Source organism: Molossus molossus, unplaced genomic scaffold (genome assembly GCF_014108415.1).
Source record: "Molossus molossus isolate mMolMol1 unplaced genomic scaffold, mMolMol1.p scaffold_m16_p_13, whole genome shotgun sequence".
NCBI lineage: Eukaryota > Metazoa > Chordata > Mammalia > Chiroptera > Molossidae > Molossus > Molossus molossus.
The window spans coordinates 52,452,396-52,471,002 of record NW_023425348.1 but is presented as its reverse complement, the minus strand read 5'-3'; the positions used below and the strand labels follow the sequence as shown (position 1 = coordinate 52,471,002).

Here is an 18,607-nt window from a genome sequence, read left to right as displayed (position 1 = left end):
GTCCCCGGCCCTGGTTGGTCGTGCGGGTGGCAGCCACTCGATGTGTCCCTTCACGTCGATGTTTCTCTCTCTCTCTCTTCCTCTTTCTCCCTCTCGCTCTATCTGTACAAAATATGGAAAAATATCCTCAGGTGAGGATAAAAAAATAAAATAAAATAAAAAAAATAAAGTTCTGCCAGTATGCTTGGTGGTTCTGCATTAAACAGAGGAGGCCTGTCAGACTGAGGCATTATTATATATATTTCCTCCAAGCCTCTGTACCCCTACCCTACCAAGACCCTGAGAACAGTTTTGAAGAATAAAGAGAGGTCCTATCAGGTTTCAGCCAGAGTAGATACTCCCTTTAGATGCCAGACCTAGACAACTAACCCTAAATTGATCCCAAAGTTGCTGATGAGTCAGCTTTTAGCAATCACAGATCCTTAGTGCCTCACAGTCAGACATATTTGACCTCAAATGTCTCCAGATTGTCCTCTGGCCAGCAGTACACTCACTACAAAGGATTGATATTTCGCTAATATGACAGCATCTTCATAGGGCAGCCTTGAGGGGTCTTGGTGAAAGGTCATCTAGTTCTGCCTCTCTGGTTCTGGTTGGGACTGGGCACCACTTGCCACTTGGGACTTAAAGGGGCTAAATACAGGGTGTTCCAAAAAAATGTATAGAGGGTGTCTGTAGATTCTATTACATTTTGAAAGTGAAATGTATTTTAATAAACAGTGGCTTTATAATTATTCAAAGTTGTGCAATATCAGACATGTCTTTGTGTTAGAGTCTAGGAAGAATCAAAGAAAAAATATTATTAAAATGTCCTATTAAAACATTTCAACAAACAGGAGATCACTTTTTAAAAATGTTTATGAAAAAAACATCGGTATTCCATGGGGGCAGAATTTGAAATCTATAAAGACTTCAATCTCATATTGACCCAACAACCAGAGGCTCAGGAAAGGGAAGTTTTGCCCAAAGTCATTCAGCAAATACGTAGTGGTTGTGATGAGCCCGGTATCCTTTAATACACTACTGTCTCCACTAACTGAAAATATTTACATTGGGGACACTGTGCCATCTCCCGGGTCCTAAATTACCTGCGGAGGACGACCCGCACTGGAAAGACGGGTCAGCGCTCCCCACTGACTTAGGGGCCAGCAGCCCTGGAGGACAGAAGCGTCTCCATCCCTCACCTGGAGTGCTGGGCAAAGTAGGCTGCTAGGGCTGTTCTTTCTCCAACTTCGCACCTTGCGGAGCCCGACCTGGCCCAGCCCAGCGCTGCCCTGTGGCCCTTCCTGGCAGCAGGCTGGACCTAGGCATTCAGCCCCGGCAGGAGGCAAGCGGGGGTCCCCAGCAGAGGCCACCGCCGCGAAGGCAGCTCACAGGCTGTCAGACACCTTGCGGGGAACGGCGTCCGGAAGCGCGCGGGCGGCAAGTCAGTACCCGGAGTCCCGACACGACCCCGACCGTCTGAGTGGGGTGCGCTTCCCCGGAAGGAACGGCTCGGCCAGCCCCATCCGCGTCTCCGTGCCAGCAGCCGCCCCGCCTGCCGCCGCCGGACAGACCCCTCTCTGCAGTCCTGCGGCCCAAGCTCGCTCCGGCCTCGCGGGGGTCGCTGGAGGCCTCCCTCCGACACCCCGGCTCGGGGGGCGGTGTCTCCTGGGCGGGAGGACGTCCCGGCCCCCGCTGCTCTGCGCCGGGAAAGCGATCCTAGCGTCTCAACGCTTTGCCGGGCCGAGGCGACCCGCAAAGACACCCCCTTCGCTCCCGGGCCGTGTGCAGGCCCGGCCGGCGCCGCGCAGCCTCGGGCCCTTCGCACCGGGAACAGTTTCCGGGGCGGATGCTTTTCGGGGCTGACCCGGCGCGGCCGGTGACGCGGGCCCAGACGGAAGTGCGGGCGGAGGAGCCGGAGCCGGAGCAGGTCTCGGGGCCCCGGCCGGTGGGCGCCGCTGGGCCTGGCAGCGATGGCGACTCTGTGGGGAGGCCTCCTTCGGCTTGGCTCCTTGCTCAGCCTGTCCTGCCTGGCGCTGTCCGTGCTGCTGCTGGTGCAGATGTCAGACGCCGCCAAGGTGAGTCCCGCCCAGCCTGCGCTCCAGACTGGGGCTCCTCCCCTGCCTCCCGCCCGGCGGGGTCGCTGCCTGCTCCTCACCCCGCGCCTCTCCCGGCGCTGACGGCCGACTGCTAGCTTCACGGCCCTGGCGGCCCCCGCCCATCACCTCCGCCGGCCTGATAGCACTGCCGCCCTCCGCCCCTGACAGCTTGACCACACGTCACCGCCTCCACTCCCACCCAGCTCTCACTGTGCTCTCGTCTTTCCCGCCCTGATGGCCCGCCAGGCCCCCACCTCCACCCAGCCTGACAGTGCCCACAGCCGGATAGCAGCTCCCCGCCTCCTCGGCATTCCCCTTCGCAGCCCCGACAGCACCGGTCCCAAACTTTATAACCTTTGCAATTCTGGGAGCCTTTAACTCTCCACCCTGGAACTGACAGTCTACCCACACCCTCCACCAGCCTCACGGGCCACCACTCCGCCCCCATGCCCCAAGCCAAAATGATGGAAAGCCCCTGGCTCTCAGAAGTCTTCCATCTTAGGAACTAAGTCATCTCAGCTCTTCTCTCAGCAGATTCCCTTACATTTGCGGGAACTTACCTCTTCTGGCATCCATCCTTCCCAATAGGACTTACAGGGTCATCACCAGCCTAATATCCTCACCTAAATCCTTCCAGGGCCCCTTGACCCCTTTCTTGCCATCTCTGTAACTGATAATACAATGGATAAGGGAGCATCCAAACTACAGGAGTGATGAGGTTGTGGCCCTCTCCCCTGCTCCATTTCTTGGCCTTTCAGGTCCCCTCAGGTTCTTTTCTAGCCCCCTTCTGCCCCTACGCCCAGACTTGCCCTGGCCCCATACACACTTGTACTTCCTCCTTGATGAGCTAGCTCGTTATTGGGGAAAACAGAAGGAATTTACATTAATGTGATAAGAAAACAGAATGACATTTGCATTTTTTAAAAAGTAGGAGCTTTAATCTATATCTTTAAATATAGAGTCTGGGAAAGACATTACAGGCAGACAGGTCGGAGTTTTGATTGGGGATCTTGATCAGGGATTCTTTTTGAAATCTTTCCTACCTCCCACCAGACACAGAAACAGCAGCAAGTCTCCTGAGTTTCAAAACATTGCTGGCACCCTCTGCATATCTCTTGTCATCACTTTAGGTAGGGTATTGTAATCATGTATTTGTCAGTCTGCTTTGCTAGGGCGCATCCTAATTACAGGCAGGATACTTATCTGAATCCATTTCATTGAACACAAGGTCTGGCACTAAGCAAATGCTCACTAAATGATTGCTGAATGAGTGAATGAATTGTCAACAACTCAGCCATATATACCATATAGAAGAGCAATGGGCCTGGTCCTCTGGGACTAACAAGCCACTGTCTTCTCAGGTAGATTCTCCTTTGCTGAGGGAGCATCTCCTACTCCCTCTATTCATATATTAGTCATCTCTTACTCCACCTCTTGAAATTTGCTTTATCCACAGTTGTCCTCTCTGTCTATCAGGGATTAGAAGCCAAGTTTCCTGCGAAGGGTAGACCAAACTGATCCCAGTTAGACTCAAGCTACTTCCCTTATGTACTTTTTTTCTAATAGTAGCTGAGTGCCTCTAAAATATCATCTCTTCAATATAGGACTCTAGCTTAACCTCTTTTATCCATCTCAATTAATGCCTTTCTACCAAGCATGGAAGAATAGTAGATAGAAGAATTAAGATTTATTTTTTGAGTAAGTTTTAGTTTGATTCCTCCCCATCCTTTTATAATCAGCATTCTTATTTGCAGGCACACTATATCTTTCTACTGACAAGTAGATGGTAATATAACATTAGCACAATTTGATTGTTATCTGACCCATAAATGTGATTAATAAGTTACAGATCATGTACTAAGTATTATCTCAAAATGATTTTATGTAATATTTAATGATTTGTTAGCATTGTCAAAAAGAACTTGTGGCTTTTAAAAACTTGTATCTCCCAAAGTTATTTAAAGTTTTAAGTAAATGGTTTTAGAATATTTGGCAGGGGGTGCTTAACAACATGTATATGCTGCAGTTTTTAAAAAATATTGATGATAAACTGTCAACAAGCTATATACTGCGTTTCCATTTTGGTTACAGAATTCCGGGGATGTTCGGTGTAAATGTATTTGTCCTCCCTATAAAGATATTCCTGGGCATATTTATAATAGGAACATATCCCAAAAAGATTGGTAAGTATTCTGGATTATTTATTTACCTGTCAAATTTCTTTCTGTGGTTGTCACTGTAGCCTGGAATGTTCATCCAATGTATTGTTTTCTTTTTAAGTATTTCTTTCTAAGCAGAAGTTTCAAATACCATTTTCATTTGAAAAAGTGAGAGTAAGGCCCTGAATGCATGATGTAAGCCTAAAGGAATATAGCAGAAACACTAAGCCCCAGGTAGGGTGGGTTTTTTATGGAGATGGGGCTAAGTTTGTGCCACCTAAACTTTCTTCCTTTGTCCCCTTAAATTTTGGCCCTTTCTCTTGCTTTTCAGTGAAAGGTAAGCAAGCCTCATTTATCTGGGTTACAATTTTTACAGCTTGTAGGATTTGATGATATATTGGCAAATATAGGAGACTATGCTTAAAAGTGTCAGAGGCTCCGGAAGGAATGGGAAGGAACGATGTGTAGCAGTTTCCCAATTGGTGTGCCATGAATAGCTTATAAGTGTGAGAAAATATTGATCCATTTAGTCCTCAAGGTAATCAGACAGGCCTGTGATGACTGGGATCCTGACTGGCTAGCCACCAGCAGCCTTCTCTAGTTATCTCAGTGGACCTTACAAATAATAGCTTTTTTTGCATGTGCTGTAAAATGATCGGGAAGCAGGTGATCTCAGGGTGGATGAGCTCCTTACCATGGACTTGTAATGTTTTATGGCTTTTAACCATAGTAGAAGAATACTAGGATAGGCATAGGAAAAAAATTAGCTCCAAATGCTATGTACTTTCACATGTACTTGATCTCACGACTAAACAGCTTGCAAAAAATTGAAAGCAAAATTAAATTCATTTGATTACAACATTCCAAGCTGACTTTGAAAAAGAAAAGGTAGCCTTTGAGCTTGTTTAGTTTTTCTAATGTTATTGTCTATTCTTCCCATTTTGGTTCAATCTGACATTTGTAAGTATGTTCTTGAGAACTTCTTGTGAACTTCCATGTTCTACTTCAATTGTCTCATATTACAAAGTGATTTAGCTGTATTCTTATAGGTTTTATAGCAGCAAGTTATTTGATACGATACAAGAAAGTTCAAATAAGTTTTTAAGTTATTCCTATAAATTTTCTAAATATATTGAGCACTTACAATTTATTCTATTATCAGTAATAAAATATGATACCTATTATTTGAGTGGCAAATGAACTCACTATTCAGGTGGTTAGCACTAATCTTTTCACCAACTTTTTCTTTTTCCAGGTTCAGACAGAACTATATGTCATTCGTCCCTGGTTATTGGTCAAAAGAGGGAGCTTTGAAAATAAACAGTTGAAAATAAGGCATTTTGGGGATTTTTCTTCCCTCTTCCCCTGTTTTCTTCCTGCAGCTTAGCTGTTTACTGAGGATAGGTTCCCAGTTATCACTGAAAATTTTTAACTGGCAGAAGGGTAGGCAAATTATGTTATGGCTTTATGAGGCCTCCAACATCTATCTGGCCCTAGATATATATTTACCTTCTGGCCTCCATTGTGTTCAGTTGTTAGCTTTTTTTTTTAATCCTCACCCGAGGACATTTTTTTCCATTTTTTGTTCAGATAGAGTGGGAGGCAGAGAGAGAGAGAGAGAGAAACATCAACGTGAAAGGGACACATCAAGTGGCTGCCACCCGTATGACCCAACCAGGGCCGGGGACAAACTGCAACCGAGGTACGTGCCCTTAGCAGCTACCAAACCCGGGACTCTCTGGACTGCAGGCCGACTCTCTAACCGCTGAGCCAAACCGGCCAGGGCTCAGTTGTTAGCTTTAATTCTTCATTAACTTATGCTGTGTGATTTAAGAAAAGTTAGGGTTCTCTGGTTTGTTTTTTGGGTGTGATTTAAAACCAAAAATGTTCTCCCTTTGGCACTAGGGGGAGGTGTTGCCTAGTTCCTAAGGTGGTTGAGTTCTGTATCCGGGTTCTGTGTTTACAGTGACCAGCCAGTCAGAACCAACCTTCCTACTTCCCCTCCCACTCTGCACAAATTTTGCATAGCACTCAGTATCTCTTCTTTATTAAACTGTATTCTTCAAAAGAAACACTCAATACTCAGCACTTAGATTCTCAAATAATTCTTAGGTATTGTTACTAAGGCTTCTGAAGCTGAATAGGAAACTACCTGGGAGATAAGTCTCATTTTTCTGAAGTTCAGAGAGTTTAGGGGGTTTGACCTAGGAGGCAGGCGCCCTGGATTCTGGTCCTTTTGGCTAGTAGTTTACTCTGTGACCTCGTGCAGATGTCTTCTCTGAGAGTGTTGGGCTGGATGAGCTCTGATTCTGAGATAGATACTCCTGTAATGGGATTTAGCTTTCTCTGCCATGTTATGCCTGCATCCAGCCAGCTACATTCCTGGTCATCCATATGTTTGGAACAGATATCACACACTTACATGGGTGTGAGTTCTGGGACCTTACCCTTATTTGAAATTCTACCACTGGAGACTTATTTTTTCATTACATACTATCTTTGTTTAAATTACCTGGTAAGTATAACTGATTGAACTTTTATCATTGATGTTATTTTGGGTTCTCTTCTTATGCAGAGGGAATGAAACAAATACACAAACAAAAAGTATGTTTTGATAGGGCAAAGGGAAAGAATTAGCCTGGAGCATTGGCTGCCCCCAAGAAGAATGGGTGGAGCAAGACAGGAAGCTATAGTAGAGTTCTGGAAGCCAGAAATACCTAACGAAGAGATGCCAAAAGGGAAGAAAATTGCCCAGCAGAAGACAGGAAGACAGAAAAGTTTGCCTACTTTTGCTGAAATTGATCATAGTGGTAGGCTCTTTTTAGCTGAGGAGAGTAATAACTTAATTATTTCCTAGAATTGACAGATTTCTGGGAAAATACTTTTTAAAAAATAGAATTTTTTTATAAGCCATAAATGGAAAAATGGGGAAAAAATAGAAAATATCTAACAACGAAAACATTCAGCCTTTTATTTTTTATATACTTCTTCCAAGTAATCAGTTTCCATTTAAAATATTTTTATTGTCCTAATCCTCCTTTGCCATGCTTTTTCAATAGGCTTTGCTCATTAAGACAAGTAATTGTTTGTTACTGTAGCTTTAAATGTTCAGGTTTCAGAGTTTCAGAATTTACCAACTGTTAAGAGTGATTAGCCATTTATATACCAGTCTTGGAAATTAAGAATGATGTTGGTTAATTCATAAAAGAGACAATCTCATATTTGAACAATGAACAATGCCCCCAGTAGTTTTCAATCATTTAAAACAGTTTTGCTTGATAACTGAATAGGTTTGAATGTGACTCAATCTGCTAAGTAGTTTTTAATCCCATTTGGGATTTTTCAGGTACATTTTTAACTTTTAACAGTAGCACCTTTGAAAATAGTTACTACATATGTGTCTTTATGGTTTCTTAGACTCTTAAATCTTACCAAGTTGCTGATCTCAAGAGAGGAAATCGTTTCACTTCCCTTATTATTTGTTTCTTATATTCTTTCCTTGGGTAAGTTCAGTGATTATTCCTGATTTCAAGAAACTTTTGATCAGTGTGAATGGAAAATCCAGCTAGACTTGAGCAGTATGTTATCTTTGTTTTTTTCAGCGATTGCCTTCATGTTGTGGAGCTCATGTCTGTGCGGGAGCCTGACACAGAAGCATACTGTCTGCGCTGTGAATGCAAATATGAGGAAAGAAGCTCTGTGACGATCAAGGTAAAAAAATAAATCCCCCTTTTCTGCTTCTGGAATAGTTCTTGATGGTACAGAGACAAGAAGGAAAATTTTGGACTTCTAAATCCTATTTTAGTTACTCAAACTAAACTGCTCTTCATCACTCCCTTTACCCCCTTTTTCCTCATCTCCAACTCCCATCCCAGAAGAAACAACAGGCCTGCTCTCTGCCTGCCTCATTGAGATGCTTTGTGGATTAATTAAGATAAGTAAGATAGGTGTGATATGTGAAATAGTACAAAAATGCCCTATGTATAATTAGCATATCCCAGAAAAATACCCCAGCTTCTCTGTGGGTCATGTATTTGCCGAGGGATAGTGAGAGCAGCATGATTAGGCCCTCTTCTTCCTGCCCTCTGAACCCTTAGAAAAAATCATATACATAGTGATTCTATTCTAGAAACTCACGCCTGGATTTTAAGATTTCCTTTATTTGCTATAGGAAATGAAAGGTAGAGCACTCTGATCACCATTTGGACCTCTAATGAGTTCAGTTACTTTATTGTGGTGGCCGATACTTATTCTCCTCAGTTTTTTTTTTATATGGAGCTAACCCATTCCGTTCCCAAAAAGAAGCCTCATGGGGAATGTGGGAGTGGTCAGCTGTATCAGTTACAAAGATCTCTGGTGAAGTTGACCCTATGGGAGAGCCCCTGCTCCAGCAGGATGCTGTCCATAGAGAAATTCTCACTGTACTTTTTTATTTTAAACAAAAATTTTGATGTATAACATTTGGTATTGTCTGTCTTTAATTATAGCCATTCTTGGGGGTGTCAGCACAGGAATTAAGATGTCAAGGAAATCACTGGCCTAAAACCTATTTTTGTGTATCTAAATTGATCTAAAAGAGTGTTCTGTTGAAATTCATCTGCATTGCACTTTCTGTTCGGGTGACTTTGTATTTGGGTAAGAAAGAAACCCACTGTGCTAGCAGTGGTGATAAGTGATTAGCAGTAAGTGAAAATGGGGTTTTGAAGACTCACAAAAAGATCCCGAAGACAAAATTCTTTCTTTCCTTTTTTCTTTAATACGCTGATGGAGAGTTGAGTTTGTTTCTTATGTTAGAATCTGGTTGGTATAGGTATCCTTTATGCTTAGCAGACAGATCAATCTTCACTGTGGCTTTACTGTTCTACAAAATTGTGATTTCTTGGCTTGAACAGAGATGTAACTTATTTTCAATTTCCTTTAGGTTACCATTATAATTTATCTATCCATTTTGGGCCTTCTACTTCTGTACATGGTGTACCTTACTCTGGTTGAGCCCATACTGAAGAGACGCCTATTTGGACACTCACAGTTAATACAGAGTGATGACGATGTTGGGGTAAGTTCTCAGCATGCCCTGGCTCTTCATGATGATGACAGAGGTCATCATGATGAAATACAGATGTTCATGTGCTGGAGCAGACTGTCACCCAGAGAAGCTAAAGACAGTTCTAGTTTTCTTATATATCTGTTTATGAGGAAATTGCTTCATAAAGCCACAAATATGGTGGTTTAGACTGATGGTTCTTAGTGAGTGTGTCATACAAGGCCTTGCTCTTCAGTACCCCGAGCATAATATGCATTGCCTTTCCCTGTTTACACTGAGAAAAGCATCTGAGATAGCTTCCTCCCCAAGCTCCTGCCTGAACACCTTTCCTGTCAGCATCACCAATATCATAGGAGGTAAAGAGGGTTTAGTGAAGGGAAGCAAGAAGATGGTGCTGTTCTTTTCTTAATGAAGTGCAGTTTGATAACCTGCTGATGTTTTATATATCCCACTATCATGCTTTCAAAAAAAACCTGTGATCTTTAACACAAGAGAAAAATAAAATTATCACTCCTGATTCTCTTCCTATCTTTTTTTTTTTGTACAGATAGAGTGGGAGGGAGAGAGAGGAAGGGAGAGAGAGAGAAACATCGATGTGAAGGGACACATCGAGTGGCTGCCACCCGCACGACCAACCAGGGCCGGGGACAAACTGCAACCGAAGTACGTGCCCTTAGCGGGAACCGAACCCGGGTCTCTCCGGACCCGCAGGCCGATGCTCTAACCGCTGAGCCAAACTGGCCAGGGCTCTCTTCCTATCTTTAAAACACATTTTTATTTGTACATATAGTTGGTATAATCAGTGTATAAATTGTTTTGTGATCTGCTTTTTGTGTTAACATTACTTCATTCAAAAGTGTCCAGAGTGCTGGCAGGTTTGGCCCAATGGTTAGAGCGTCAGCCCGCAGACCGGAGAGTCCCGGGTTCGGTTCCCACTAAGGGCATGTACTCTGGTTGCAGTTTTTCCCTGGCCCCGGTTGGGGTTGTGTGGGTGGCAACCAGTCGATGTGTCTTTCTCACATCGATGTTTCTCTCTCTCTTTTCCCCCGTCTCTCCCCCCCACTCTATCTGAAGATATGAGGATAAAAAAAAAGTGTCCAGAAATTGACATAGTACACAAACTTGTTATTCACTTTAGCTTAGAGAAATATATTTGTTTGTTTTGTTATTTTCCTGTTTGGGCTTATTTCCAAATTTTCATTATTACATATATAATTTTTTAGGAATTTCTTTTTATTTTGGATTACTTTATTGGATTATGTTCCTTAAAGTGGATAAACTTCAGTAGAGTTTCAAGAACCAATTCCAAAAGTAAAGCCAGGGTGAGCCCTTGCTAACCACAGTCAGAAGCCATTTTACTCTTAAATGGCTTGTGAACCTGTGGTAAAAGATGGGGAAGGGGATCCTGACTGGATGGCTTGAGTTATAACTACAAACAGAGCCTGCTTTTTTTTTTATCCTCACCTGAGGACTTTTTTTTTTTTTTTTTTTGGTGCATTTGTCTTCAGATAGAGCAGAAGGAAGAGAGGGGGGAAGAGGGAGAGAAACATCGATGTGAGAAAGACACATCGACTGGTTGCCACCCACATGACCCCAATCAGGGCCGGGGACAAACTGCAACCGAGGTACATGCCCTTAGCAGGAACTGAACCCGGGCCTCTCTGGTCTGCATGCGACACTCTAACCGCTGAGCCAAACCAGCCAGGGCCAACAGCCTGCTCGTTGATCAATACATTGTTGTCTCATGAATATCAGTTACGAATCCTCAACTTATTTGGGCAAGATTTCATTTTTGTTTTGTCAAGAGCTTTCATAGAAACACCTCTGTTTACCTTTTCAACCTTGTTTCTTTTATGAATTTATCCAATACATAATTAGTAACTTTTCATTATCAGGTACTGCGCTACATACTAACAATAAAGAGATGAATAAAATAGAAACAGATATATAAAAGAAATGACTAATAATAGTGTTTACTCTTTTTCTTTTTAATCATATAAGAAATGCTTCTTTTTGAAGAATTTCAGGAGGGGACTGATAGGCTAGGATAAAGGTCAAGACTAGAGATCTGACATGGTCAAAAACCAGACATGGTGAGGCTCATGGGATAAAAACGCTACAAGGACAGGAGGCTATGTACCAGAAACAATGGCATCTCAAATGTTGTTCCCATGTTAATTCACATATGACAGGGTTTTCTCAGCCTCTACAGTATTGACATTTTGAGTTAGATAATTCTTTGTTGTAGGGGCTGCCCTATTCATTGTAAGATATTTAGCATGATCCCTGACCTCTACCCTGTAGATGCTAATAGCCTCTTCATCCCAGGCATGACCATCGAAAATGTCCACAGACATTGTCAAATGTTCCTGGGGAGGAAAATCACCCCCAATTGAGAACTAATATATGAAAATGTTATGTGTCAAAGGCCACATAAACCATTTCATTATAAGGCACACAGATAAAAAGTCTGACTTAAACTGCATCACTTACAGCATTAAATATCTGGTTCCTGATTTTAGGAATGGACAGTATCAATATAATACACAAAGAACATAAGAGAAATGGATGCACAAGTGTGTACACAAAGACATGGAGGAAAGGCATTTGATTGGCGGGGTCATGTGCTTGGTAACTTTTTTGTTCACCAGTGATCGATTCTGTGTGTAAGTTGACCATTTGAGAACATTGTTTCTGAGAGGCCTGGCTGACTCTTGGGTATCTGTTAAACTGATTGTCAGCAGAGAGAGGTTTTTAGACCAGAGCTGTGAATTTATGGTAACAATTCTGTATAAAAGGAAGTTAAATTTAAATTCCTTTAAGTTGTTGCTTACCCAAGATGAGAGTTCTTCACTATTTTTTAAAATAGTTTGTTTGTTTTTTTTAATTTGAGAGAGAGAGAGAGAAACATCAATGAGAGAGAACATCGATTGGCTGCCTCCTGCATGCCCCTCACTGGGGATCGGGCCCACAACCTGGGCATGTGCCCTGACTGGGAATCAAATTGGTGATGTCTTAGTGCATGGGTCGATGCTCAACCACTGAGCCACACCAGCTGGGCCATTTTAAATCAAGTGAGTTAATACAAAAAGTTAAGCTCACTGTAAGCAGTCACAGTATTTGCTGTATTATATATCTATGACATGTCATTGCTATTATCAAAGCATTACATTAGAACATGTTTTGTATTTATTGTAATTTTATCAGGTGTGAAAAGAACAAACATATAAAAAGTGTAAACCTCTCTTTGCATTCTCCCAGCATCCATGACCATGAGCAACTGGTTCAATCTTGTTCTGAAAGGTGGAGAACAGACCAACAGCATTACTGGTTTGTTTAGTCCTTTAAATTTGTTCCTTAAGAAGATTTGTCTTCCCCTACCTTGAAGAGTAGATTTCAGGACTAGGAAATTGAGAGGTGATCTGCTGATAAAGTACATTCTTCTTTCCAGTCTTATTTATATAAAAACAAACCAGTGGTGATAATATTTTATATACAAGTTCATCACCATATTCTAATAGTGTCATTTTAATCTACCTGAACAAAATCAGTATGTTTAGAAAATACGACACCAAGTCAAGGTTAGGTGAACTTATAAGTCTTGGTGTTTGTGCTAATTTGTTAGATGACCTTGGATCGGTTTATTTCCTTATTGGAAATCAGGTAATCCAACAACTTTATTCCTCCTCTTTCCTCACCTTATTTCTTTTATCTTCGATACATTTTTAACTTTATGAAATTGTTTTTATTATTTTCATTTGAAGATTTTAAAAAATGAATAGGGTTTGCACAAGCTGTTACCTAAATTAAGTGAAAAGTTGAGGGAATTTTGGTAAAGAAGTCAGGGAAGGATCTTTATAGAAAACTTTTTTATGTTATGTGCATGTCTCGGTACAAAAAGAAGAGCAGGTGTTGTAACACCACATGGTTGCAGTTGTATATAGTTATATGGTTGTGTATAGCTTTCTATAGACATGCTGACGCCTGTTCTGGATACATAATGGAGCTTTTGCAAACACACACAGCAAAGCAATGTTTCTTTACTAGAGGCAAAGTTCAGTTTAAGAAGTACAACTTGTGACTTGGATTCTATACTGGAGCATTTAGAAGCTTTGCTAACCAGGTTTTGGGAAAAAGAGATCAAGAAAAATGCAAACAAAAGCAATAACTTAGTTTTGAATGCTTTTTGTCATGTAGGCAGCTGTGTTTATATATCATTCATAGATAGATTAGCACAGTGGTTTCCTCTGTAATGACTACAAACATCAGTCGCATTGGTTTACTTTGACCAGGATAGGTTGGTTTTCTACACAGATACCTGGGTAAGCCTTCATTAGCCTCTTTTCCTAAGGCAACAACTAACATGGAAGCCACTGGGTGCTCAGCATTGAAAAGATTCAAGTTTTTATTGAATAGAAATTCTGAAGCAATAATTCCCTGCTGTCCTTGGTAATAGAGGGTAATTTTAGCACTTGAGCTGTGTTTCTTTTCCTCACCTGAGGACATTTTTCTATTTTTTTTTTGTTCAGGTAGAGTGGGAGGGGGAGAGAGGAAGAGAGAGAGAAACATCGATGTGAAAGGGACACATCGAGTGGCTGCCACCCGCACGACCAACCAGGGCCGGGGACAAACTGCAACCGAGGTACATGCCCTTAGCGGGAACCGAACCCGGGTCTCTCGGGACCGCAGGCCGACGCTCTAACCGCTGAGCCAAACCGGCCAGGGCGAGCTGTGTTTCTTTTCATTACAGATTGGGGAAGAGGTAAACCACTCCGTTGAGTGTATGTGTTGAGGGGCCAGGGAGAGATTAAAACTAACCAAAATAGTCCTGGCCAGTTTGGCTCAGCGGTTAGAGCATCGGCCTGCAATCCCAAGAGACCTGGGTTCGGTTCCTGCTAAGGGCACCTACCTCGGTTGCAGTTTGTCTCCAGCCCTGGTTGGTCGTGTGGGTGGCAGCCACTCGATGTGTCCCTTTCACATCGATATTTCTCTCTCTCTCTCTGTTCCTCTCTCTCCCTCCCACTCTACCTCAACAAAGAATGGAAAAATGTCCTCGGGTGAGGATAAAAAAAAACTTAAAAAAAAACACAAAAAAACAACCACAATAAAATCCTGTCAACTCACCCTGGCCGGTTTAGCTCAGCAATTAGAGCATCAGTCTCTGACCAAAGAGACTTGGGTTCAGATTCCAATCAAGGGCATGTGCCTCAGTTCGATCCCTGGCCCTGGTCAGGGTCATGCGGGAGGCAACCAATTGATGTATCTCTCTTTTACATCAATGTTTCTATCTCTTTCTACCTTCCTCTCTCTCTCTCAAAAATCAATAAAAACATATATATTTTTTTATCCTCACCTGAGGACTTTTTTCCCATTTTTTTTGTTCAGATAGAGTGGGAGGGAGAGAGAGGGGGAGAGAGAGAGATACATCGACGTGAAAGGGACACATCGAATGGCTGCCACCCGCACGACCAACCAGGGCCAGGGACAAACTGCAACCGAGGTACATGCCCTTAGCGGGAACTGAACCCAGGACTCTCTGGACCGCAGGCCAACGCTCTAACCGCTGACCCAAACCGGCCAGGGCAAAACATAGTTTTTTAAAAAGGATCCTGTCAATTCATCTCCCAGGGTGAACGTGGTTCCAAGCTGGCAAGTAACAATTCTAAAATAATGGGAGTCAGATAATTACAAGACAGGTCTTTCCTCTGCTACAGATTAGCTGTAGATAGTTTTGAGTAAAGTAAGGAAAAGTCCTACTTTCTGTGTCTGTAGCATATAGATATTAATATGAAAATAGATTTTCTTTCCCCTACCTGTTAGAGAAGCTTCTCTTTAACATAAATGATCACTGTCTTTATCTTTGGTCCCTGCTTCATAAGGGAAATGTCTTTGGACATGGTGACTCTTGGGAACATTGCACAAATACCTGATCATTGCTTATGCCATTTGAACCACGTATTTCTTCAGTTGAGTTCATCCTATTTCTAGCAGTTGAGTTCCTAGAAATGCTTGGGCGATCCTGGCAGGTTTGGCTCAGCAGTTAGAGTGTCCAACCATGGACCAAAAGGTCATTATTGGTTCAATTCCGGTCAAAGGGACGTAACTGGGTTGCAGGTTTGATCCCCAGCCCTGGTCAGGGTCATGCTGGAGGCAACCAATCAGTGTGTCTCTCTCACATCGATGTTTCTTTCTCTCTCTCTTTCTCTCTTCCCACTCTATCTAAAAGTCAATGGAAAAATATCCTCAGGTGAGGATTAACAAAAAAAAGAGAAAGAGAGAGAGAGAAATGCTTGGGCAAATAGATGGTCTGTTCTGTGAAAAGTCCAGCTGCTTCTGTCTCTGTGGCTGGATAACTGCTGTTTTGTGTGTATGTTTTACACTGATTATGCCATCTCTTATGTTCTCCATTCCTGGACTTTCAGGATCACCAGCCTTTTGCAAATGCCCATGATGTGCTGGCCCGCTCCCGCAGTCGAGCCAATGTGCTGAATAAGGTAGAGTATGCCCAGCAGCGCTGGAAGCTTCAAGTTCAAGAGCAGCGAAAATCCGTCTTTGACCGTCATGTTGTCCTCAGCTAATTGAGAATCAAATTCAAGGTAACTAGAAAGCAACAAGGCAGACAACTGGAAACAACTGACTGAGTTTTCCTGGGTTTTGTTTTACTACCCTGTTGATTTCACCAACTCTTGCTGGAAAATTCAAAACCTGAAAGAAAAACGTGCTTGGTATTTTTTTTTCTTGTTAACATATTAAAAGAGACATTTTTTAAAGCACACACCAAGTTAGACAAAAAACCTTTTCCTATTTGTGACTTTTACAAATAAAAATACATCTGCCTATAAATTACCTTGAAGTCCTTCGCCGGGAATAAGCATTCTCTTTGTCACCACACAGTTTTAACTTGGTTTTCAAGATATTTTTCAGGTTTTTGTTTTTTTTTGCAGGGGAGGGAAGGGATGCCTGGGAACTGCTTAACATAACTTTTCTCAAGTCACTTTACTGAAAAAACTTTTGTAAATAGACGTTACCTTGTATTTTCAAGTTTCACTTACGTTTTGCAGTGTGGCCAGCTTCATCAAAGCCCTGATTCATCCCTTTTGAATTTTTCACTGATTGTATTATCTGGTCAGTGTATGGCAGCACGTCATGGTAAACGAGATCTGAAATGCCTGGTGGCTCTTCACAAGGTGCAGATTTTCTTTAAGTCCTGTGATGTCTGATGTGGTGCATCCTAGAACAGACTGGCCACATGCTCGTTTACTCTAATGACTAGACAGAGTCTTGGCATGTGTGGTCTTTCTCATCCCCTAACATCTTTAAGGATGAATCCTAAGGACTTGGATATTTGCAATAAAGAAATTTTCTTTTAAACCAAGCCTTGCTGGATTGATGACATATACATATTTGTCAGCATTTCTGGTCAGGTTGAGAGGCAGCTGTTTGAACTGTGGTATGTGCACTTTGAATGAGTACTGGAGTTCTATGTGCCTCCCTCTGAAAGGTATAACAGTCATTGGATAACGCTTTTTTCTTCCTATGTCCTCTTTGGAATGGAACAATAAAAATAATTTTGAAACACCTAACAGTGTATTTATGCCTCTTAACTTTTTTCTCCTCCCTTTTTTGTTCTATGATGAACTTGAAAATGCAAAGGCATTTTGTACCCTGTTGTGAGACTACTGTTTTAGATCAGTCTAATCATAAAACTAAATTGTGTGTGTGTGTGTGTGTGTGTGTGCATGCTCACACATGTGCAAAGAGAGAGTGAATGTATGGGTTGTAAGACTGGTCTCTGAAAGTATAGAAATACCATTTTGATATATTGAGAGATTTAAAATACATGAGTTTTCTAAGAAATTCTTGGCAAAAATTATATTAGAATTACATTACATTAAATTCATATGTATAAGGTTTTAGGAGCTATTAATGGGTATTTTGGTTAATAAAAAACAAATTTTCAGACCTACAAATTTAACCTAAAATTATTTATTTTATTGTTAGTTTTAAAAGATGTAAGTTTGCCCGGCCAGTATGGCTCAGTGGTTGAGCATCAACCCATGCACCAAGAGGTCGCCGGTTTGATTCCCAGTCAGGGCACATGCCCAGGTTGTGGGCCCGATCCCCAGTGGGGGGCATGCAGGAGGCAGCTGATTGATATTTCTCTCTCACATCTATGTTCTCTCTTCCTTTCTCTCTAAAAATTAATAAAAATATATTTAAATAAATAATCTAGCTTTAAAAAAAAGATGTAAGTTCAACTACAACCAAGTGAAATTTATGCCAGGGAGTCAAGACTCATTGAATATTCAAATACCAATTAATAAAACCTATCACATCAATAAGCTAGAGAAAAAGAAATGATTCTATCATTGATGAAGAAAAAGCATTTTGCAAAATTCAACACCCACTTATGAAAAAAACTTCTCAGTAAACTAGAAATAGAAGAGAACTTCTTCAACTGAGGAATGTCTACAAAACCCCACAGCTAACAAACTTAATAGTACAACACTGACGTGGTCTTGCGAAGACGAAGAGCAAGGCAAGGGGTCCTCACCACTCTTTTTCAGCATCATATGGAAAACCCTAGCTTGTGTAATAGGCAAGAAATAAAAGGTATACAGATTGGGAAGGAAGAAATAAAATTATCTTTGTTTCAGATGAAATGAATGTCTGTAGAAAATAAAAAAGAATCAAAAAACAAAAAAATACCTGGAAATAATTATTATAGAAAGATTGCAGGATAGAAGGTTAACATACTGAAGATAATTGCCTTCCTATATACTAGCAATGAACAAATGAAATAAAAAACAATACCATTTATGAATACCAGCCCCCCAAATGAAATAGGTATAAATATAACAAAATATATATGAGGAAAACTACCAAACTGATGAAAAGTAAAAAAAGAACTAAATAAATGAAGAGAGAGTCTATGTCCATGGATAGGAAGACTCAATATTGTCAAGCTGTCAGTTCTTCTCAACTTGATCTACAGATTCAACACAGTCTTAATCAAACCACCAGCAAGTTATTTTCTGTATTTCAACATCAAACTGATTCTAAAGCTTATATCAATAGGCAAAAGACCCAAAAGAGCCAACACAATATTAATGGAGAAGCATAAAGTTAGAGAACTGACACTATCTGACTTGAAGACTTACTGTAAAGTTATAGTAATCAAGTCAGTGTCATTGCGGAACTGGCAAAATAATAGACAAATAGATCAATAGAACACAATAGAGAGCCCCAAAATAGACCCACACAAATATAGTCAACTGATCTTTGACAAAGAAAAAAAGGCAATGCAATGGAGAAGTCTTTTC

General features: G+C 41.6%; 1 protein-coding gene across 3 annotated transcripts; it reads left to right on the top strand.

The window, feature by feature from the left end:
• The first annotated feature begins 1,893 nt into the window (after positions 1–1,893).
• Positions 1,894–16,867, top strand: TMEM9B (TMEM9 domain family member B). Of its 3 annotated transcripts, XM_036259848.1 has the most exons (7): positions 1,958–2,060; positions 3,135–3,211; positions 4,173–4,264; positions 7,658–7,743; positions 7,843–7,951; positions 9,162–9,296; positions 15,707–16,867. In XM_036259848.1, exons 5-7 carry the CDS (start codon positions 7,868–7,870, stop codon positions 15,860–15,862), a joined length of 375 nt encoding a protein of 124 aa, XP_036115741.1. In that variant the 5' UTR covers positions 1,958–2,060; positions 3,135–3,211; positions 4,173–4,264; positions 7,658–7,743; positions 7,843–7,867; the 3' UTR covers positions 15,863–16,867. The 3 variants fall into 3 exon arrangements, with proteins under 3 accessions (XP_036115739.1, XP_036115741.1, XP_036115740.1); XM_036259847.1 differs by lacking the exon at positions 7,658–7,743; XM_036259846.1 differs by lacking the exons at positions 3,135–3,211; positions 7,658–7,743 and having other exon boundaries at positions 1,894–2,060.
• Positions 16,868–18,607: the final 1,740 nt, after the last annotated feature.